This window comes from Hyperoodon ampullatus, assembly GCF_949752795.1.
Source record: "Hyperoodon ampullatus genome assembly, chromosome: 9".
NCBI lineage: Eukaryota > Metazoa > Chordata > Mammalia > Artiodactyla > Ziphiidae > Hyperoodon > Hyperoodon ampullatus.
The window spans coordinates 16,481,702-16,505,680 of NC_136922.1; the positions used below are offsets into that span (position 1 = coordinate 16,481,702).

The following is a 23,979-nucleotide window of genomic DNA, read 5'->3' on the forward strand; positions in this document are numbered from 1 at the left end:
CATTCTCTCTGAATGGTTCCTCTTCTGTTTGAGCATATCCAACTGTAGTACATTCACATAGATCGATACTATTTTTCTGCTATGATCAGCTCATCAACAGTGAAAAAAAATTTTTTAAGTCTCCAAACCTCTGCTGGGCGCAATGGAGGGGCGCCCTCTGCTGGATACTTTTTTTCCTGCAGTTTATCAGGGAAAGGGATCATTTCTGAACTTGTAAACTTAAGTCCAAAATTGAAACCTATGAGGCTCATTACCTATTGAAATCACCCTAAGCTGAATGGTCAGTACCAAATTTTTTCTATTATGTGACCCTTTTAAAAGACTTGAAGACTTGTCCTAACATTGTGCCTATACATATAAAAATTCAGTAAATGTTTTATATTATAGTTTTTAAGGAATATTACCAAATGCTTTAATTGTTAATACTTTATTATAATATAAAAATTGCAATGATGATGGCTAGACTACTTTTAAATGTAATCTTTGGCTACTGTCTTTTAATATTATAGATTAGTTCCTTTCAACAATAGAACCTACTTTTTTAAAAAGAGAGAGAGAAAGAAAAGAAAGAAAGAAAGAAAGAAAGAAAAGAGAATGATGTAGAATTCAATATGCCAAAAAAAGATTACAACACAGCCCCTCTGGCCGGCTGACACAGGGCTGAGGGACCTTGGCTCGACTCCGCCCTTACCATCCTTGGCCACGGTTGAGGCACCTCTAGAAATCCCAGTTTGAAAACAATCGCCTTAGGGTCCAAAAAACAACTCTTATGTAGAAGACCCTACAACACAACATAGAACAACTCTTATGTAGAAGACCCTACAACACAACGTATCCAGACAGCTGGCCCAAGGGATGTTATGTTAATATGCAGGAACATACTATTACTTAATATATAGTTGTTGGTAATCAATTTAGGACAACTTGAAATTTGTGAGAAAACTTTAAAATCAAAGACTTTGAAATCTGACCACCAGTTTATTCAAGAAACATTTAGGAAGCTCCTTTTTATGCATGGCCCTCTGACTGATAGGTGGGGGGTGACATGCGAGGGTGAGTATAAAACATCATCTCTCTGTGCATGCAGCTCTCCAAACAGAGATGAGCTAGGTCCATATAACGGTAGTGCAATATTGAAAGGAACTAGAGGTGCCCGGAGAGAAGGGTAGTGAAGTGCTATGTGGAGGGGAGATGATTTGCAGCAGGAAGGTCAAGGCAGAGTTCTTGGAGGACACTCGAGCTGGGCTGGAAAAGGAAGGGCCGGAGCAGGGAACAAGGGGGAAAGTGCAGGTGGTGTAACGCAGACCACAGGAGATGAGTTTAGCCGCAGGTTGGGTAAAGATGAACAGTGAGAAGTAAGGTTGAAGCCAAATGAGGCAGGGTCTGAACTGCCAGAATGTGTAATCTGATTGTAAAAACAGCTATAACATACTCAGAAAATGTTGTAGTAAACATAAAAAAAAAGTATCTCTGCATTTTTTGAATACAGTATATCAAATGACTTGAGTGTAGTGTCCTTTATTATTATATGAAATAATCTTTTTCAGGCGGAAGCTGACAGCATTGTGACTTTGCAGCCATTTAGAGATAAATGTGAACCTGTTTTTCTCTTTAGTGTTGTAAGTATATTTATCATCTCAAGTGTATTATCAGATTCCAATTTACAGCTAGAGAGCAAGTAACATTGTACAATTATTGGAACTGTTTTCTGATGATAGTAACTGTAGAGTTTTTTTTGCCATAAATATGCTTGTCAATTAAAATATTTATAACTTGACCTGTAGGAGCTCATAACGGATTGAGAAGATTAGACTACCACACATTTAGTGGATCAGGGAAAATAAAAATAAAATGGTATTTACCTTTCCTAGGGAAATATCAGAGACTTGTATGATGAATTATTACTTACAGGAGTGAAAAATTGGAAATGTCTTTGGTACCCAGTGGAAGAGAATTGGTTATAAATATTCTTGTGTACCAATACGAGGAAATATTTGTATGATCACTATCTTGTAATGTATATTGCTTTTATCTCTGTATTTACAAATGCATAGAAAGAAGGCAGGCAGTGTATTCACCAAAATGTTAATAGTAGTTTTCTATGTATGGGGAAAGGATGCGTAATTTAAATTTTCTTCTTATACTTTTCAATATTTTCCAAATATTCCAAGATAAACAAAACTTTAATAATCAGAAAAACCTTATAAGTGCTGTTTTCTAAAAGAAGAATATCTGGGTAAGTGCTAAGTTGTGTGATACAGAGCATAGCTGCTACACAGCTAAAGAATTGGGATAGTAAGGAAACACCTCCCAGAGAGGGTTTGGACTGTTCTCTTGCTGTTGAAAAGGCATTTTTTGATATTATAAATAATTATTAAAAAAGCACTTCTCAGATATGATTTTTGCTTTTGTTAAACAATAATCTTGGGCTTCCCTGGTGGCGCAGTGGTTGAGAGTCCGCCTGCCGATGCAGGGGACACAGGTCCGCGCCTCGGTCCGGACAGATCCCACATGCCGCGGAGCGGCTGGGCCTGTGAGCCGTGGCCGCTGAGCCTGCACGTCCGGAGCCTGTGCTCCGCAACGGGAGAGGCCACAACAGTGAGAGGCCCGCGTACCGCAAAAAAAAAAAAACAAACAAAAACCACAATAATCTTACAGCTATTTCTGGGAGGTGAATGACGGGGTTAATTGAATTTAAAAAATTACACTGTAGATCTTGCTGTCAGTTGGCTAGGAAGGATTTGATGATTTACATGAAGGGTCAGCCAGCTTATTTGTAACGGGCCAGAGAGTAAGTGTTTCAGCTTTGCAGAAATACTGTCTCTGTATTGGGTCATAGTTTGCTGAGTCCTGGCCTAGATGTCGTTTAGGTAACTGCACGAGGCAGAAATGGGCTCGGCGGGCTAATGGGACAACGAGAAGGCTTTAGTAGCAGCAGCAGTTGGGGGCCTGGGACTGAGGAGGAGAGGTTGGGCAGGTGGCCACCATGTAGCGTCTGCAGCTCTGGGGCGGCCGTCACCTGCTGAGCGAGTCAGATCTGAGCAGCAGACCCATGCCCACCCTGAAGACTTTGGCATGTGGTCCAAAATCCTCCTTTCAAACCCACGTGCTGCCATCACTCTGGGACTTCAACATCCTGGCCTCTCGATTCTTCACCTCCTAACTGTCAATGAAATTTCCAACGCACCTCCTCCAGTCACGCCTCAGACTTTGTTATCACCCGTTGCTCCACGTTCAATGCTCTAATTTAAGAATCTCCATGGGAAATTTAGTCAATATTTTGTAATAACTGCAAATGGAAAGTAACCTTGAAACATTGTATAAAAATACAAAATTAAAAAAAAAAGAATCTCAATCTGTGACCACAAAACCACCTTTGCAGTGGGCAGCATTCTTAGCTGACAGCAAATTCGTTCCAACGTCTCAGCAGGAAGGGCTTTTTCAATGGATATTAGAAAGCTCTTGGAGGTTCCTTTTAGTGGGAAATAGTAAATAGAGTGTCAGGTTTCATTCAAACCTTTCTCAACTGGAGCCTTCTTATTGGCCTTTGAATATGATTAAATCTTTCCAATGAAAAGAAATAATACCTCTTTTTGATACCGTGTCCCTCTCCAGCTACCATTCACCTCTATGCTTTACCTCACAGCTAAACTGCTCAGAAGAGTTTCTGTATTTATTTCCATTCCATTTCTTCTCATCCCATTAATTCTTCAGCCCATTCAATCTAACTTCTTTCTGATTATTCCACCAAACTGGCTGTTGCTAATGTATCCAGTGACCAGCCTGTTGCTAAATATAATGAATGCTTTTTTTTTTTTTTTTTGCGGTACGCGGGCCTCTCACTGTTGTGGCCTCTCCCGTCGCGGAGCACAGGCTCCCGACGCGCAGGCTCAGCGGCCATGGCTCACGGGCCCAGCCGCTCCGCGGCATGTGGGATCTTCCCGGACCGGGGCACGAACCCGTGTCCCCTGCATCGGCAGGCGGACTCTCAACCACTGCGCCACCAGGGAAGCCCTATAATGAATGCTTTTAGGTGCTCATCATTTTGTACCTCTCAAACGTAGTACATGTGGTGACCATGCCCTCCTTTTTGGAACATCTTCTTCTTTTGGCTGTTGTGACTTGGTTTTCCTTTTGCTTCCTAGATGCTAGTCCCCCTCCTCCTCTCTCCTTTGCAGGTTCCCCTTTCTTCATGCAGCCATTACATATCGACTTCATCATGCTATATACTCTCCTTAGAAAACTTCTTCGACACACAGTTTCAATCATCACCTCATATATCAATAACTCAAGTTCATGTCTTCAGCTGAATCCTATACTTTGAGCACCAGACTTGTGTATCCAACTGGGCCCTTGATCTCTCCTCTGGTGTCTCAAGGGCATCTCACAATGAACTGGTCCAACAGCAGACTCCGCCCTCCCCATCCCCATTGGAAACGTTATTTTCTAGAGTTGCCTCATTTGGTGAATGACATCTCAACTTACTCAGTTTCTCAAGTCAGAAACAGAAAAGTCAGCGTAGTGACTTCTCCTTACATCACACCCCATGCACACCAGACCCTGGTCCTGTTAACGTCACTACCCGAGTCTTTCTCACACTCGTCTGCTTCTTTCCCTTCCTTCCGTCTCCAACAGCACCGCCGTGGACTGAGCAACCGTCTCTCCCATCTTTACCTCTAGAATAGCTTCCGATTTGTATACAAACAGCTTCTCCTGCTGCACCTCTAACCCTTTCTCCATATGGTAGGTAAGAGGATCTTTACATGGATCTTTAGCAGTTCTAATTGGGGTCCCTGCCTGTGTTTAAACATTCAAAAGGCTGCCCACTGCACTTAGGATAAAGGCAGCATCCTCCCATGACCCAGAAGGCTCTGCACGGTGTGGCTCCCCCTAGCTGTTGGGCTTTGTCTCATACCAGGCATGAGACACTTTCTCCACTGGCCTTCTTATGTGCCAGCCGTAGGACGCTTGTGGCTCTATTCCTTTTGCCTAGAATGCCCTTTCTTCTCCTTTTTATTTCTTAGCCTATCCTTCACATTTTAAATTCCTGATATTGACAAAGTACCTTTGTTAATGTTCCTGATCAGAACAAATTCTTATAGATGCTCCCAGCTCTTTGTACTTCTCTTGGTGGTACCTGTCATGGTTGTTATCTCAAATGTGTTTGTGGGGTTGTTTTTTTTTTTGGTAATTTAATTACATTAGGTACCAGGACTATTATTCCATACCACCACGCCTGATACAATGCTAGTAAACTGGTGTTTAGAAAATATGTGTTGAAAGACAGACAAAGGGAAATAGTATCAAAAATAATTAGGGGGAGTAGTGTTGGGAGGCCTATACAGAACCATTAAAATTTAACGCAGCGATGGCCTGTCTTTGGCTGTAGGAGGACAGATAAATTAGAGGTAGAACTCAAAGAGCTGGATTTACCAAATGGACATACTTTTACATCACTAATACTTATTTTAAAATGATTAATTACAGTAGCTATAAAGGGATTGGTGGGTCAGGGTGGGGTGACTTAGTCCAGTTGAAGTGTTCATTCTTGACCCATCCTGAAAATGAGTTTCCTTCCTGCTTTTGTTTCCCCTTATAGAATGGCAAAATTGTTGCAAAAATCAAGGGTGCAAATGCACCACTTGTGAGTCAAAAAATTATTACCTTGATCAATGAGGAGAGGAAAATTGCAGCAGGTGAAATGGTTCGCCCTCAGGTAATACTTTGGATTCCTGATCACTTTATTTTTAAAAATTAGTTTTTAAAAAAGATGCATTAAGGGCCTCCCTGGTGGCACAGTGGTTGACAGTCTGCCTGCCATTGCAAGGGACGCGGGTTCGTGCCCCGGTCTGGGAGGATCCCACGTGCCGCGGAGCGGCTGGACCCGTGAGCCATGGCCGCTGGGCCTGCGCGTCCGGAGCCTGTGCTCCGCAACGGGAGAGGCCACAGCAGTGAGAGGCCCGCCTACCGCAAAAAAAAAAAAAAAAAGATGCATTAAGTCTTTTTTTTGTTGTTTTCCTAAAGCATTTTCCCTAGTTTTATAGCTATCTAGGTGTCTAAATGGTGCAACCTTTCTTGGGAAGTATTTTGGCAATATGAATCAAAGGCTTTAAAAAACACATGTATCCTCTGACGGAACAATTACACTCCAATAATTTTCCTTAAGAAGATAATGAAACAAATATAGAAAATGATGTTTATTTCAGTGTTGTCTATGTTATTAAAAATTTGGAATCAACCCAAATGCCTAGCAACAGTGAATAGATGACATAAATGTCTGTAATTTATGTCATAAATTATACAAATTCATACAGTGGAATATTATTTAGTATCTTCTAGCTCTGTTTATTGATATGGAAAGAGGGCCAAGATAGACTGACAAATGAAAAATAGAGTATTATACTTTAATAGGATGCTTAGAATAAGATCTATGTGTGTGAAATGTATTACCTATGTAATAATAAAATATTTTAAAATTAAGAAATGAACCATAAAGCATGTAGAGATATGAACATAATAGCATAAGAAAGTAAGCCATATAGGAAAGTGATCAGAAATACAGGCAGATAAATAGGAGTGATTGGTGTTATTTAAACACACACACATGCACACAAAACAACAAACAACAAAAAGAAGAAACCAAAGAAACAAAAAATAGAGACTAGCTGAGAAATACTGAAAAATAGAAATAATGAGAAGGTATAGGCTCAAGCTTGTATTAAGTATTTACTATAAAAAAGTGTCAGTTTAGGGGCTTCCCTGGTGGCGCAGTGGTTGGGAGTCCGCCTGCCGATGCAGGGGACATGGGTTCGTGCCCCGGTCCGGGAAGATCCCACATGCCGCGGAGCGGCTGGGCCCGTGAGCCATGGCCGCTGAGCCTGCGCGTCCGGAGCCTGTGCTCTGCAACGGGAGAGGCCACAACAGTGAGAGGCCCGCGAACCGCAAATTAAAAAAAAAAAAAAAAAAAAAAAAAAAAAAAAAAAAAAAAGTGTCAGTTTAAATCAGGAAAGGATAAAAAACTCACAAAACAAACTTAGTAATATTGGGTTAATTATCTGTATAAGAAATTTGTATTATTTCCTCATATACATAAACAAATTTCAGAAGAATTAAAGAGCTGCATATGTTGAAACAAAGCATGAAAGTATTAGAAGAAAATATTGGAAAACATTTATCTTGTCATAGGTTGAGAAAGGCCTCGTAAATATAGTATAAAGCAGAGATATCAAAAAAGAAAAAATTGATAGATTTGATTATTTAAAAGTTTGAATAAAATATAAAAGGAAAGCAGCAAACTTGGAGAAAAGCTTGCACTGTGTATCAACATGCTAATATCCATAGTGTGTACAAAGTCCTTTAAAAGCATTAAGGAAAAAAAATGAACATTTTGATGGAAAACTGACAAATGACAAATATGGGGAGTGTACATTTACAATAGTGATTTTTCTCACCCAAGGGCATTTTTCTTTACATTTTCAGGTTTTCTTGTTTTTCAGGGAACCTTTCCCTTCCTTTCTCTCCGTCTCCCTTCCTCCCTCCCTCTTCCCACTCCCCCTACTTCTTTTTGAAAATTACAGTAACTAGGAATTATTGTGGACTTACTGTTTGCTAAGATTTTCAGAAAGATATCCTCATTTCATCTTTTACATCCCACTTTTATTGGTATCATTGACAACTAACATTTTTTTAGTTTAAGGTATACAACATAATGATGTGATATATGTGTACACTGGGATATGATTACTACACTTAGTTAACATTTCATGTCACATAGTTAATTTTTTTCTGAAAAATCTTTTCATGATAAATTTTAAGATCTACTCTTTTAGCAACTTCCAAAATATACATGTTATTACCTATAGTCACCATGCTGTATATTACACCCCCAGAACTTACTTATCTTATAACTGGAAGTTGTACCTTTTGACCTCCTTCACCCAATTCCCCTACTCATCACCCTCCATCTCTGGCAGCTACCATTCTGTTCTCTGTGCCTATGAGTTCATTTTTTCTAGATTCCACATATAAGAGAGATTATACAGTATTTATCTTTCTCTGACTTATTTCACATAACATTAATGCCCTCAAGCTCCATCCATGTTGTCACAAATGGCAAGATTTCCTCCTTTTTTATGGATGAATAGTATTTCATTATGTATATATATATCATATATTTATCCATTCATCCATGAATGGACACTTAGATTGTTTCCATATCTTGGCTACTGTAAATAATGGTGCAATGAACATGGGAGGGCAGATAACTTTGAGAGAGTGATTTCATAGCTGGTCATAATAGTCTCTTAAGAGCCTTTGTGTTTATGTGGTATCAGTTATAATGTCTCCTCTTTCATTTCCAGTTTTATTTATTTGAGTCTTCTCTCTCTTTTTTTTTCTCACAGTCTAGCTAAAGGTCTGTTTTGTTTATTTTTTCAAAAAACAGCTCTTAGTTTCATTGATTTTTTTCTATTGTCTTTTTAGTCTCTATTTTATTTATTTCTGCTCTGATCTTTATTTCCTTCATCTGCTGACTTTGGTTTCATTTTTTTGTTTGTTTTTTCTGGTGTCTTAACGTGTAAAGTTAGGTTGTTTATTTGAGATCCTTCTCTTTTCTTAATATAGGCTATGAACGTCACTCTTAGAACACTTTTGTTACATCCCATAAGTTTAGGTATGCTGTAATTCCATTTTCATTCAGCTCTACATTTTTTTTAATGTCTCTTTTGATTTCTAATTTGACCCACTGGTTGCTCAGTAGCATGTTATTTAATCTCCACATATTTGTGAATTTTCCAGTTGTTTTCTTCTAACTGATTTCTAGTTTCAGACCATTGTGGTTAGAAAAGATGCTTGATATGATTTCAATCTAATTAAATGTTTTGTGGCCTAACATATGATCTGTCCTGGAGAACATTCCATGTGTGCTTGAGAAGAATGTGTATTCTGCTGCTTTTGGATAGAATGTTCGGGACATATCTGTTTAGTCCATCTAGTCTAACACGTCCAATGTTTCCTTACTGATTTTCTGTCTGGATGGTTTATCCATTGCTGGTTCTACTGAACCCAGGGACACCAGCCCTGCTGGCTGCCAGAGCCAGGCTATCAAGTGCTGTGTCCTTGGAGTAACAGCCACAAAAGCCAGGGTACCAGATGTGCACACAGGCTATCTTCACAAAGACACTAGTGACCTGGAGCGGGGCAGAGGGAGAGCATGAAGATGGCCCCTGCTGGCTTCCCTGGTCTCTGGAAGGGATTGCTGTTAGCCCCTAGAGCTGTGTTAAATTAGAAGCCTGACCCTCAGGCTATAGCTTATCAGATTTCCAAATAGGCCCCTGCATTGAGCCCTGGGGGGAGAGCCACAGGGAGTCCAGCACAAGCCAAGCCTGTTAAGAGCTCAGTTTACTAGAGTCTGGATGCAAGCCCCAGGGCTTTTACAGCCAGGCATTTGGGGGCCCCATCTCTCAGTCGCAAGTCTTAAAACTGGGGTCACTAGATGTTGGGTTCAAGCCCTTCAGTCCTCAGGGAGATGCTGGGAGTTGTGAGTTCCCTCTCAATTGTATGTTGCTGTGCCGGGAATGGAGTTTATGGCGAGACTGTGACTCAGCCTCTCCTACCCGATCGGTATGTGTTCTTTTCTCATTTGTCTGATATGTAGGAGTCACTCAGTTATTTCCTGGATTTCGTTCAGAGGGAACTGTTCCACAAGTAGCTGTAGGTTTGGTATGTCTGAGGGAGGAAGTGAGTTCAGGAGCCTCCTACGTTGTCATCTCGAATATGAACCTGGAGAAACCTTATGAACTATTTATGAACGATAAGACAGGCTTAAAAACATTACGTCCTTTCCTTAGAAACAGGCAACTAGTAGGAGGTAAAAGCAGAATTTGAAGTCAGGCAGAACGACTTTTAAACACATTCTTCTAATTGCTATACTGTACCCAGCTTTCTCTATGTGTGCTCTGTACTGTGGCTTTACTGTTGTTATTCTCATTGTTCTTGCAGAATGACATCCTGTTTTAATGAATAATAGTGGGTATGTAAGAAATTTATTAATATCTTATGTTTATTTTATATTACTCCTTTTTTTTTTTTTTTTTGCGGTACATGGGCCTCTCACTGTTGTGGCCTCTCCCGTTGCGGAGCACAGGCTCCGGACGTGCAGGCTCAGCGGCCATGGCTCACGGGTCCAGCAGCTCCGCGGCATGTGGGATCTTCCCAGACCGGGGCACGAACCCGCGTCCCCTGCATCGGCAGGCGGACTCTCAACCACTGCGCCACGAGGGAAGCCCTATATTACTCCATTTTGCTGGACACTTCTATTATTTAGTTTTCTTATCAATTGCCTTGTCTAGCGCAGTAATAGTAATAAAATACAAGCCACGATGTGAGCCACATACGTAATTTATAATATTCTACTAGTCAATTGAAAAACAATAAAAAAGAAACAGGTGAAATTAATTTTTAAAACATCTTTTCTTACATCCAGTATATTAAAAAGATTGCCATTTAAACATGTACTCAGTATAACTTATAAGCTTTTGCACAGCAAAGGAAACCATAAACAAAACGAAAAGACAACCTATGGACTGGGAGAAAATATTTGCAAATGATGTGACCAGCAAGGGCTTAATTTCCAAATATACAAACAGCTCCTACAGTTTAATAACAAAAAACAAACAACCCAGTCAAAAAATGGGCAGAAGACCTAAATAGACATTTCTCCAAATAAGACATATAGAGGGCTAACAGGCACATGAAAAGATGCTCATCTTTTAGATTACTAGAGAAATGCAAATCAAAACTACAATAAGATACCACCTCACACTGGACAGAATGGCGATCATTAAAAAAATCTACAAATAATAAATGCTGTTGAGGGTGTGGAGAAAAGGGAACCCTCCTACACTGTTGGAACCCTCCTAAATTGGTGCAGCCACTGGGAAAAACAGTATGGAGGTTGCTTAAAAAGAGCTACCATATGATCCAGCACTCCCACTCCTGGGCATATACCCAGACACAACTATAATTCAAAAAGATACACGCACCCCTATGTTCACTGCAGCACTATTTACAATAGCCAAGACATGGAAACAACCTAAACGTCCATTGACAGATGAATGAATAAAGAAGATGTGGTACATATATACAATGGAATACTACTCAGCCATTAAAAAGAATGAATTAATGCCATTTGCAGCAACATGGATGCAACTAGAGATTTTCATACTAAGTGAAGTAAGTCAGAAAGAGAAAGACAAATAGCATATGGTATCACTTATATGTATAACCTAAAATATGACACAAATGAACATATCTACGAAACAAAAACAGACTCACAGACACAGAGAACAGACTTGTGGTTGCAAAGGAACTGGGGGGAGGGATGGATTGGGAGCTTGGGATTAGCAGATGCAAACTATTATATATAGAATGGATACACAACAAGGTCCCACTGAACAGCACAAAGATCTATACTCAATATCCTATTATAAACCATAATGGAAAAGAATATGAAAAAATAATGTTATATATATATGTATAACTGAGTCATTTTGATGTACAGCAGAAATTAAACACAACATTGTATATCAACTATACATCAATAAAATGTTTTAAAAAATATGTACTCAATGTAAAAAATAAGGTATTCCAGATTTATTTTTTCAAACTAAATCTTTGGAATGTGCTGTGTATTTTTCATTTATAGCGCATCTTAATTTGGACTAACCTCATTTCAGGTGCTCAAATATGGCATTATGTGGTTAGTGGCTGCCCTGTTTGTCAGGGCAGATCCAACAAATTCAAGGCAGGTCACTTTGAAGTTATAGCTGGCATAATTATCTTATTCCTGACTATAATAGGAGTGAATGCTTTCAGTGTAGTTATTTCCAAACATTTTGGGGTCTATATTCCATTGAGAATCTGAAATTCTGCAAATCTCTTGCCCCTGAAATGTACATATGTAAATATATAAACGTTTCAGGTTGTTTACAGAATCACAGAAGCACTTTCAGGACTTCTCCAGAAATTAAGAATCCCCCATCCTTCCTAGTGTTTTACTCTATAGTAAGAAACTGGCTACTGTTTTGAGAAAGGCGCTTTTTTTTTCATAAGTTAAGGAAGTGTCTTTCTGTTACTAATTTACTAACAGCAATGGTCAGGAATGGATCTTGAAGCTTAAAAATGCCCTTTCAATCTTTAACATAATAATTATATGTTTATTGCTTTCTTACTTGTTAATCTCTGCTTCTTTCTTATTTTATTCCTTGTGCTCTTCTCAAGTTTTAAACATTTTGTTTTTAAGCATTTTCCATATAGCATATATGCGTTATTTCTCATTGTCTCCCCACTCTAACTCTTTATTCCTAATTTTATTTTAGTGGGAAGGTTGGGGAAAAGTAGTGTTAGATAAATGCAGGCACATTTCCACTTTACTTTCTATCCCTTGGATTATAAATATTGATTAAAAATAAAATCTCTAAAAACTCTTTCACTATTGTATTAAAATATAACTGTTTTATTTGCATTCCTTTTCCATAGTATCATGAAATTGTGTTTGTAGACTCAGATTCAGAAGATGCTGGGGAAGCAAGATATGAAAGTGTTGGTAAGTAAATTTACTTTAAAGTAATAGTGAGGGAAATTGTGTACATGGATGCTCATTACAGCACCACTTGCAGCAAAAAGCTGGTAGTGACACCAGTGTTAATTGATAAGGGACTGGTAGGATTAATGATGATTTGTGCGATACTGGATTCAGCTTAAAAAGCAATCTCTTTTGCTCCCCTTGCCTTACCTTTGGTCTCTGTGCCTGGGGCCTTTCAGAGGTTACCCTCGATCAGGGGCTCCTGTGCCCTGTGAGTAATCTGGACATCAGTTTCCTCTTATTTCATCCTTCATCATCTTCCAAAAACTTGTAAAAATAATTTCTTCCTTGATGACCCACACTCCTGGTTTACTTTAAGATGAACAATTTCCTGCCTTCACTGGATTGTCGGAGTGGGTGTGTTAGTGTGTGTTCACACCCTGGAGGGAACAGAGGCAAACAGCTTGCTCAGTGAGCTATTCTGCACTAAAAGCTCATCATCAGAATGTGTAGATAAATGTGGATAAATTCATAGATGGTAAAGCCATCGGTTTGTAATGTTTGCTTGCACTGAAACTGTAGTCACTAGTGATACTGAGCTGGATGGATCATGGGTGCGATTCTAATGCACATGAATTGTATTAAAATAACTAGTGCTGGGAATTCCCTGGCGGTCCAGTGGTTAGTAGGACTCTGTGCTCTCACTGCTGAGGACCCGGGTTCAATCCCTGGTTGGGGAACTAAGATCCCACAAGCTGTATGATGCGGCAATAGAATAGAAAAAGTAGAATAGAATAGAATAGAATAGAATAGAATAGAATAGAATAAAATAAACTAGTGCCCACCTACTCTTTCTTTTTCGGTCTACTGACTACAAACTCTTGTGAATGTTTCTCCTGCATGCAAATATAGGAACTGTACTTTGATTCTAAGTAGAAACTCTTTGGTAGTTGCAATGCCATAATAACAAAGCTGCTGAGGGATAAAAATTCACTGGACATTAGTAGTTTACATTTCTAATTGCCAAATCCTTCACTCTCTAGAGTTTGTGCCAAGAAAATGAAATTCTTCTATTTTTTTTCCTAGACCAACTATACAGCATTGCCATTATCAAACCCAATGCTGTGACTACTAGAAAAGTTCAAGAAATTAAAGAAAAAGTAAGTGATATTTCCCAACAATAGTTTAAATTAATTGTAAAATTAATTTTTAAATTAACTGCAAAAAAACAATCCCTTAATTTTCAATTTGGAGACAAGCTTATCATTTAGAGTAAAACAGAATATAATGAACTTCTGGTTCATTTGAATGAATGTTTTGTCTTCTTCGAATATTTTGTCTTACAAAGGCTAGACCTATTCAACATCCTTATTTAAATAACTCTGCACTACCAGCATCCAATATAAATGATAAAAATTACAGTTCCTGCATTGGATTGTAACAGATTTCTTTGTGTTTAGTTGTTAGCAGTGCAGACTTGTTTAAGCTCACATCAGCTTGCTTTATTCCCTGTGTACTGTCACAAACGTATGGTCCTTTTTAGATACATGATAACATAAGGAAGCATTTAAGGTTTTGCTTTTAGAGCCCAAATAAAAAATTTTTAGAGCAAAATTGCATTCTAATCCAAAGGTCAGCAGACTTTTCCTATAAAGAGCCAGAGAGTAACTATTTTCAGGTTTGTGGGGCATGTGATCTCTGTCACAGCAGTTTAACTCTGCCATCATATCAAGAGAGCAGCATTAGACAGTAGATAAACAAATGGGCATGGCTGTGTTCCAGTAAACTTTGTTTCTAAAAACCGGTGGCAGGCCAGGTTTTGACTGTGGGCTGTGGTTTGCTGACCCCTGAACAAAGACGTTGTGTTGAAACAACAAAATTGTATTGAAATTTGTAAGAATGTTGCATGTGCTACAGAGGAGGTCACATGGGGAACCATGTCAGGATGGGCTGGGTATCTCTTGATGAACTTCCCATCATGCATTCTTTCTTCAGCCAAAGCAGCAACAATTAAACTACTATAAAGCAGACGGTCCATTTTATACACTGTTAAACTTGAGTGACACGCACACTGAATTTGTCATTAAATTAAAAAATTTTAAGACAAAACATGGCTGCATCTTAAATTCTATTCTTCCCTGTAATTTGGATATTTTTGTTGCCATCAGAATAAGATATACTAGATGACGAGTTACAGACTTAACAAAGGAAAGCCTTAAAAGAAGAAACTGAAAACAATTTTGAAAATAGATGGTTAAGAAGTGCCTGTAAATGTATGTCTTTTTGAATGATTCAGGAAACTATGATATCTTTCTTGGAATTCAGTTAGATTTTTTTTTTCTTTTTTCATCTTGAGACAATTCACTTAAATAATAGAAATATTGTGGAGTCTCTGGTTCAAGCCGTGAAAACTTAAATACTAGGGGGCATGAAAAGGACCTTCTTTGTTTACATATTTTGGGGCCTCTTTCAACCTCGTGTCCGATGGATTGTGCTGAGGCACAACCATGAAATGCATTCAAATCTGGGGGGTTTATTAAGCCTAGGAAACAAATGTCCTTGACTTGTTTTACCTGTGTGGTTCCACGACGCATGTGGACCTGACCATGCTCTCTAATTGAAGATTATCGATGCAGAATTTGTCATAGAAGCAGAGGATAAGAAACTGCTCACTGAAGAACAAGTTAGGTACTTCTACAGCCGAATAGCAGACCAGGTAAGAAAGTTTAAAAAGCCATTGTGTTGTCAAATACAGTGGATTCCTATAAGTTTAAGATCCTCATTATAGAAAACCGAATGAGTCTGACCAACCAAGTAAGCTCTAGGTGTCCCTGTTGGTGTCCATATCCTGGTTAATCCAAAGATGGGGACTATGGAGAAATCTCCAGTAGAAATAGAGGCAGCCAGGCAAAAGTGGATGCTCTGATTGTGTTTTGTTGGAGCGAAGATCTCTTTATGTCCTCTAACACTCCCTTCATCAGCCCTCAGGAAGTGAATACCCAGGCCTTTCCTGTAGATTCTTATCCCAGGTTGAAGGCTGCCTGTGGTAAACTTCACAGGAAAAAGCTTTAATCCTTTCTTTACCTAAAGGTAAGTCCTTTCTGCTATTTTTTAGATTCTCTTTTGCCTGGGGGCAGTGCTTTGTGTTAGAAAGTGCAATGGCTTGGGGGCGTCAGGAGACAGTAGCTTCTAGAAATGCACTGTTCAACATGGCAGCCATTAGATACATGTGGCCATTTGAACTTAAATTCATTAAAATTAAATAAAGTTTAAAATTCGGAGTCTCAGTGGCAGTAGCCACATTTCAGTGCTCAGCAGCTGCCTGTGGTTACATATGCTGGAGAGCACGGAACATGTTGGTCGTCACAGAAAGTTCTACTAAACAGCACTTTATAAACTAGCCGCACCACTCAGACAATCTCTCTTGGCCCCGGGAAAGGGTTGGACCAGCTACATGAGCATCACCTGGGAACTTCTGAGAAAATCCAATTCCTGGGCACCCTAAACCTACTGAATCATAGAGTCTGGGACTGGACACCAGAAATCTGTGTTTTAGCAAGCCCTCCAGATGATTTGGAAGCATCCTGCAGTTTGAGAGTAGTTATTAGACTATCTTTAAGATCAGTCCCTGCCAGCTGTGAACTTCTGTGCTTCACAGATGTGTTTGTTAACAGGAGGATTGTGTGTAACTTTCTCTTGCCCAGTGATCATGAAGGGGAAGATATCCTTGACTTGGGTAGGGGCCATCATTGAACTCTATCCATTTTGGGAGCCTAATAATATGATTTTTATTTTATTTTATTTTGTAGCCTGACTTTGAAGGTTTTGTTTCTTTTATGACAAGTGGCCTAAGCTATATTCTAGTTGTATCTCAAGGAAAGGAAAAACAGCCTTCCTGGGATGAAAGTGAATCTAATTCTGAGACGGAATCTAAAGAACCATGGGATGACCACCAGAAGACGGCCAAGTCCTCGGGGATGAAGCAGAAGAGGGAAAGGTAGCTCTAGACCAGGAAACAAATTGTTTACAATGTGTGAGTAGGTAATGGAGTGTAATGTCCAAATATCGCAAATCTAAAGACAAACATCTTTAGGGACTTCCCTGGTGGTCCATCTGGTTAAGACTCCGTGCTTCCACTGCAGGGGTCACGGGTTTGATCCCTGGTCAGGGAACTAGGATCCCTGCATGCTGTACCGCATGGTCAAAAAGAAAGAAAAAAAAAAAGGACAAACATCTTTATGTCGAAGCTACAACTATTCCTTCCAGTCTAAAAGTTTATATATTCAACAAAGCTGGAGTTGCCCTCAAAGTTTACATCAAGAAGATTAGAAAGGGAAGAATTTCCCATTTGTCTCTCTAATGCTGGGCGCACCAGTCTGGCCTCCGGGGGTAGAACGGGACCAGGTCTAGTCCCTCCCAGGCCAGCCCCCTCACCCGTCTCTCCACATGCCAGTTCTGCCTCTCCGCGTCCTACAGAGACACCAAAGTACTCTGCCCTTTTACTCAAGGCAGTGAGTGAGTGCTAAGAAATTGCTAACAACTAAACAGTTGTATATTTTTGTTAATGGTTTGTAAATATACAAAAGTGAACATAAGTCATTTACAGACTGTTGGTTTTATGCACTTGCCATTTGTGCCTTTTATTCCTCTGAAGATGCAGAAACTCCAGTGCTCACCCCATGAATTAACAGAGCCGTGTCTGAAAGAAAGGGGGGTGAGCAGGACCAGGTTCAGAGTAGCTGAGTCCCGAGGCTTCATGATGTGTGTCTCCCCCTTCTGGGTAGCCCACCTCCATTGCATGTTTAGGCTGAGCATCTCTGGAACTTTCCTTGCTGTCTTATTAAAAAGTTATAGTGGCTTTTCTTGAGTAGGTCCATCGGATGGTCCCTAGTGATGTCATAACTTTTAGGTAGCAGGGAGACCCTAATATCATTAATTCCCAGTTTGAAGTGGGATAGAACAACTCATAGAGTAAATCAACTGCTGACAAAGGGCTTCGTAAACAGTAGTAGCTACTCTGTGAGTTTTAAGGGAAAATGATACTTAGTGGTTAGAGAGCAGGTTTAGGTGGGAAGTGTTGGACTCAAAAAGATACCAGATTTCACACCAGAATTTTTGAGCCATTTTTTTAAAAAAGTGTTCTGTGAAACACTATTAACACAGCTGGCATAAGAGAAGTCAGTGTTCCCCTGGTGCTGTTATTCAGGTAGGTGTCTACTGTATCCAACTTTTAGAAGCAGTTGTCTCCAGTTGTTCAATATGCACATAATAAGATGAACAATTTAAGCACTTGGCGGGATTGGGGTGGAACGAGATGTGCTGATGTTATTTTGCAAAGTCTGCAGTATTTTCCTTTTAATGGACATCCTCTTTTCCTTTGGCCTGTGTTTATCCCGAGCATCGGCCCAAGCAGGCAGCACGAAGTGGTGGGGAGCATGTTTTTCTGGGAATCCGTTTTCACAGCTCTTTTTCTGCAGACATGGCCTAACAGGTGCTGTAAACTTCCACCTGCCATTTTTTTTTTTTTTTTTTTGCGGTACGCGGGCCTCTCACTGCTGTGGCCTCTCCCATTGCGGAGCACAGGCTCCGGACGTGCAGGCTCAGCGGCCATGGCTCACGGGTCCAGCCGCTCCGCGGCATGTGGGATCCTCCCGGACAAGGGCACGAACCTGTGTCCCCTGCATCGGCAGGCGGACTCTCAACCACTGCGCCACCAGGGAAGCCCCCCACCTGCCATTTTTTAAAGTAGATCCAGAACCTAAAGGATCAAGGACATAAACTCTCATGTAGAATAAAGAGTAGATATAAAGTAAGATGGAAGGAATATAGTCAGGTATATGGCTGTTATACTAAATACGAGAAGGTTAACTATCCTGTCAAATATAGAGATTACCAGATTAAGGTCAAAAACAAACTAAATTAAAAACCATATAATAATAATTGATGCAGACAAAAATCATCAGTGGGTGCTAAATCCATTGTATGAATAATATATGCATTTTCAAATAGTGTCCTTTCAGATTTCTTATTATTTACAAAGTGGAAATTGTAGCTTTTCAATGGAGAAAACTGGGGGATACCACTCTGACCATATTAATATCACCAATAATGGGAAAAACTGACATTGTGTACCTCCTATTGTGATGTATACTGGTGTGGTATTCCCAAAGTATCATACCCAGAATGTAATAGGAAACTATCGGGCCATTCCATAGTTTGAAACCATCCAAAATGAGGAGCCTATTGTACAAAGCAACTGGCCTGGAGTCTTCAAAATATCAGTATCATAAAAGACAAGACGCAAGAGGGAAGAGATAATGGGAACATATGTATATGTATAGCTGATTTACTTTGTTATGAAGCAGAAACTAACACACCACTGTAAAGCAATTATACTCCAATAAAGATGTTAAAAAAAAAAGAAATTAAAAAGAAAAGACAAGAAAGACTGAGCCATTGTTAGAGGTTGAAAAAGACTAGGCACTTCAGGCAACTGCATGCAATGTATGATCCAGGATTAGGAAAAATTACTATCAATAGGAGAGTATTATAAAATTGCTGAAATTTGAATATGGACTGTTCATGAGATAATAGTCTTATATCAGTGTAAACTTTCCTGAGGTATTTAGGAGGGTGAATGGTGAAAATATCTGCAGTCTATTCTTAAATGGTTAAGCCAAAACACACACACAGACACACACACTCTCATTGGGGGATGAGAGAGAAAGAGAAAGAACAAATGTGACAAAATGCTGACAGTTGTTGAATCTAAAGTTCATTATCCTGATCTTGCAATTTTTCTGCCAATTTATATTTTTTCAGAATAAAAAGTTTTAAAAACTGTACTCATCTATATTCTACTTAGAAGAGACAAAGAAAAATAAAAAAATAAAGGAATGGTAAAAAAAATTAGTCAGGAAAAATAAAGTATTAGAATTGAACATTAAAAGTGTTAAACTTGATAAAGAAGGACACGATGTATAAGAAAACATTTATGAAGAAGACAGAGTAGTCAAAAAATGTATGCCCCAAACAATATAGATAACATACATAAAGATACAAGTACCAGAAAAACAAGAACTGGATAAAAATAACTTTATGGTCAGAGATCTCAATACACAGCAGACAAAAAAGCAAGGATATACAGGGATGGCAAATACATATTCCATAATTGTGTATAATAAATGAGCTATAATTTATGAAATATGAATATATAACTTCAAATCCCACAAATAAATTTGCTTTGTTTACAAAGAAAACTTAACAAATTTTTAAAATTAAGATCTCACCACATGCACTTGCTGATTATAATCCAATAAAGTTGGAAATAAATAATAAAATGATCCAAATGTCTTATGTATTTGAAAACATGAAATGTATTCCTAAATAAGCCTTGATTCACAGACAAAATTAAAAGGAAAAATAGAAACTATCTGGAAAGCTTTACATAGAGGAAAGAAAAAAATTTTTAAACATATTTTAATTTGGTCTCCTTAAAATCCTCTCATGAAATCAAACATACATGATTTCATGTAACTGATTTTTGGATTGGTTCAATAAAGGTGGAACTAAATACATATTCTTTGATGTGATAGAGAGATATAACTTACCTTTGTGTGAAATTCAATTTTTGTTTGTTTTACTAAACTCTAATTTATTTGTGAACATATTATCAATTTTAATTTTCTGGCATGATTATTAAACTTCAGTTTATAATTATATTTTGGATTTCAACAGTTTCCAAGAATACCTGGAAAGACAACAAATATCTCAGTTTTGTGATGTTGAAGAGAATATAAGTAATACTAAGTTTATTGACGTCTTCATCCCTGATTTTAAAAAAATTAAAGGCATAAAATTAGAAAAGATACTGGCATTACTTCGACCAGCCCTCTTTAATGAAAGGAAAGGTAAGGAATAAAGTATAAATTGTTTAACTACTTTGTACATGGGATTTGAATAAGCTCTAGTATAATTATATTAAAAGATACTAGTTTGAAATTTAACATTTAAGAAAAAGCACTTGAAGTAGTATATTTAGTTAACACTAATTTACTAATTTTTCAATAAAAAGAATAAAACATTTTTGTAATTAAAATATTCAGAAAGTGTTTTCTAACCTAGGAATTTGTCAGGGTAGATTTTAACAGGGCAAGAATTATTACATAATATAGATTAGAAGCATTCATGTCTGAAATGCCTTAGTTCAAAGCTTGGGTGAAACCCTCATTAAGAGTGTGATTTGAAAAAGGATACTTTACCAGGTCTATTTCTTCATGCTTAAATTCAGGAGACTAAAGTGAGAAAACATAAATAAAGTGCCTGGCACTTAAAAAGTGCTAGTTATTTTTAACTTCATCCCATATTCACAGAGTAGAGTGAATATTGGCAGAGCAAGAACACAAACCATAAATTCACACTATTAATTCTTTTTTATATCTAGTGTACAGAAATACAATGGATATTTGTATGTTGACCTTGTATTCTCTGACTCGCTAAACTACTTAGTTCTAGGACCTTTGACGTAGTTTCCTTGGGAATTTCTATGTAGACCACGGTTTCTGAACCTCAGACCTACTTACACTTTGGGCTAGGTTATGCTTTGTTGAGGGGCTGTGTCATGTGCACTGGAAGATGTTCAGCAACATCCTTGGCCTCTACTCACTACATGTCAGTAGCATCTCCTCACCTCCTAGTTGTGAAAACCAAAAAATATCTCCAGACGTTGTTAAATGCACCCTTGAAGGATTGGGAACCATCGATGTAGACAATAATATCATCTACAAACTGAGACAGTTTTACCTCTTCCTTTCCAATATGGACACCTTTTATTTCTTTTGTTTGCCTCATTGGACTGGCTGGAACTTCCTGTATGATGCTGAATAAGAGAGATGAGAGTATACAAGTTACCTTGCTCCTGATCTTACAGTAAAAGCATTCAGTCTTTTACCGTTAAGTACAATGTTAGCTGTATATGCCCTTTATTAAATTAAGGAAATTCCCACCTATTCCTAGTTTTGGGAGAGTGTTGGTTTTTATTTTTTTAATATCATGAATGGATGTTGTATTTTCTCAAAATTTTTTCTTGAGTTTAATAATACAGCAATTACTTTGATTTTGGAATACTGAACCAGCCTTGCATTCTCCAGATAAATCACACTTGGTGGTTGTATATTGTCCTTTTTTACATACTGCTGGATTTGAATTTTCAATATTTTGTTGAGGACTTTTCTTGTAATGTCTTTATCTGGTTTTGGTGTTAGGGTAATGGGTAATGCAGGCCTCCCTCATCAAATGAGATGAAAAGCAGTCACTCCTATTTTCTAGAAGAGATGGTGTAGAATTGATATTACATCTTTCTTAAATATTTACTGGAATTTACCAGTGAAGCTATCTGGGCCTAGAGTTCTCTTCTTTGGATATTTCTGTTTGCCTTTTAAACCCTGAACAATATGTACATAATTTTTTGAATGAATAGAATTTATATTTTAGAATAGCTGTTGATTTACAGAAAAATTAAGAAAGATAGTACAGTGTTCCCATATGCCTGCCCCTGCAACAGCTTCTTCTATTAGTATCTTATATTATTATGATACATTTTTATAACTAATGAACCAATAACAATACATTGTTATTAACTAAAGTTCATAGTTGACATTAAGGTTTGCTCTTTGTTTTGTACATTCTATGGGTTTTGACAAAATCATAATGTCATGTATCCCTTTTACAGTATCATACATGGTGGAATCACTGCCTAAAAGTCCCTCGTGCTTCTCCTATTCATCCTTCCATTCCTCCCTCCCAACCCCCGGCACTCTCTGATCTTTCTTCTGTCTCTATGATTTTGCATGTTCCAGAATGTCACACACTTGGAATCATACAGTGATGAATTTCTTTCACTTAACAATATAGACTTAAGGTTCCTTTGTGTCTTTTTTTTTTTTTTTTTTTTTTTTGGCGGTACGCGGGCCTCTCACTGTTGTGGCCTCTCCCGTTGCGGAGCACAGGCTCTGGATGCGCAGGCTCAGCGGCCATGGCTCACGGGCCCAGCCGCTCCGCGGCATATGGGATCCTCCCAGACCGGGGCACGAACCCGTATCCCCTGCATCAGCAGGCGGACTCTCAACCACTGCGCCACCAGGGAGGCCCCCTTTGTGTCTTTTTTGTGGCTCATTTCTTTTTATAGCTGAATAACATTACATTGTATGAATATACCAAAGTTTGTCTAGTTACCTATTAGAGGACATCTTAGTTGCTTCCAGTTTTTGGCTATTATAAAAAAGCTGCTATAGGCAGCTTTATTATGAACATGTAACATTGGTGATATCTCTGATGTATTGAGCCACTAGGGTTTTAGGTTTAATTTTCTACACAGCATAATCTTTATCCCAACCAGTACAATGATCTGCTGAAAAATACATCTAAGTAATTGGTAATAACAGCTGAGTGTGGAAAGTGCTATGATAAGAGATGCCTCACTGGGTATCAAATAGGTGGGACACACAGCCCGTATTTGAGTGGGAGGATAAGTATGGCTTAGCCAAGCAGGGACGGTTACATGAAACTTCTTGGAGGAAGCATTGTTTACGCAGAGGCTAAAGAAGTCAAGTTTGAATTAGCCAGGAAAAGGGGAAACTTGAGTAGTTTCAGTGGAGTGCTTGCAGCAAAAGTCAGTCTCAAAATTGGGGTGGGAGATTATACACAATGAAACCAGAACAAGCCAGAATTAAAGAAGTAATATTTGGGGCTTCCCTGGTGGCTCAGTGGCTGAGAGTCTGCCTCCCAATGCAGGGAACACAGGTTCGAGCCCTGGTCTGGGAAGATCCCACATGCCACGGAGCAACAAAGCCCATGAGCCACAACTACTGAGCCTGCGTGTCTGGAGCCCGTGAGCCACAACTACTGAGCCCACGTGCCACAACTACTAAAGCCCGCACGCCTAGAGCCCATGCTCCGCAACAAGAGAGGCCGCGACAGTGAGAGGCCCGCGCACCGCAATGAAGAGTGGCCCCCGCTCGCCGCAACTAGAGAAAGCCCGCGCACAGAAACAAAGACCCAACACAGCCAAAAATAAATAAATAAATAAATAAATTTTTAAAAAAGAATCAGATTTATATTTAAAAAAAAAGAAGTAATATTTGACAGATTTTTAACTGTTATTTTATTTTGAGGTTGGAAAACTCTGATCGTAGATAAAGGCTCACGGGAAGGAACCAACCAGCAGAGAAGGAACAGCTGAAGATACAAGAAAAAGAGAGAAGATTAGGACAGGCTAAGGTCACTGAGAGTTGGGAGGAAATAATTTCTGTAGAAGATGCATAGGACTGGGCTTAGAAGAGATTTCTCTTCTATATAGCAAGAGGGAAAGAGGGCTGGATACACACAGATCCAGTTGA

At 38.8% G+C, this 23,979-nt stretch overlaps 2 protein-coding genes across 2 annotated transcripts in view; one reads left to right on the top strand and one right to left on the bottom strand.

Moving 5' to 3' along the window:
- The window catches only part of PNPLA8 (patatin like domain 8, phospholipase A2), a 137,858-nt gene that overhangs the window by 94,903 nt on the left and 18,976 nt on the right, over positions 1-23,979 (bottom strand). The window lies entirely within an intron of this gene.
- The window catches only part of NME8 (NME/NM23 family member 8), a gene marked incomplete at both ends in the record, with an annotated part of 36,622 nt that overhangs the window by 1,634 nt on the left and 11,009 nt on the right, over positions 1-23,979 (top strand). The window contains 7 exons of the mRNA XM_079711448.1: positions 1,548-1,619; positions 5,600-5,716; positions 12,538-12,604; positions 13,670-13,743; positions 15,207-15,299; positions 16,393-16,580; positions 20,321-20,493. Coding sequence (XP_079567574.1) covers positions 1,548-1,619; positions 5,600-5,716; positions 12,538-12,604; positions 13,670-13,743; positions 15,207-15,299; positions 16,393-16,580; positions 20,321-20,493 — 784 coding nt within the window. The remainder of the gene's footprint in view (positions 1-1,547; positions 1,620-5,599; positions 5,717-12,537; positions 12,605-13,669; positions 13,744-15,206; positions 15,300-16,392; positions 16,581-20,320; positions 20,494-23,979) is intronic.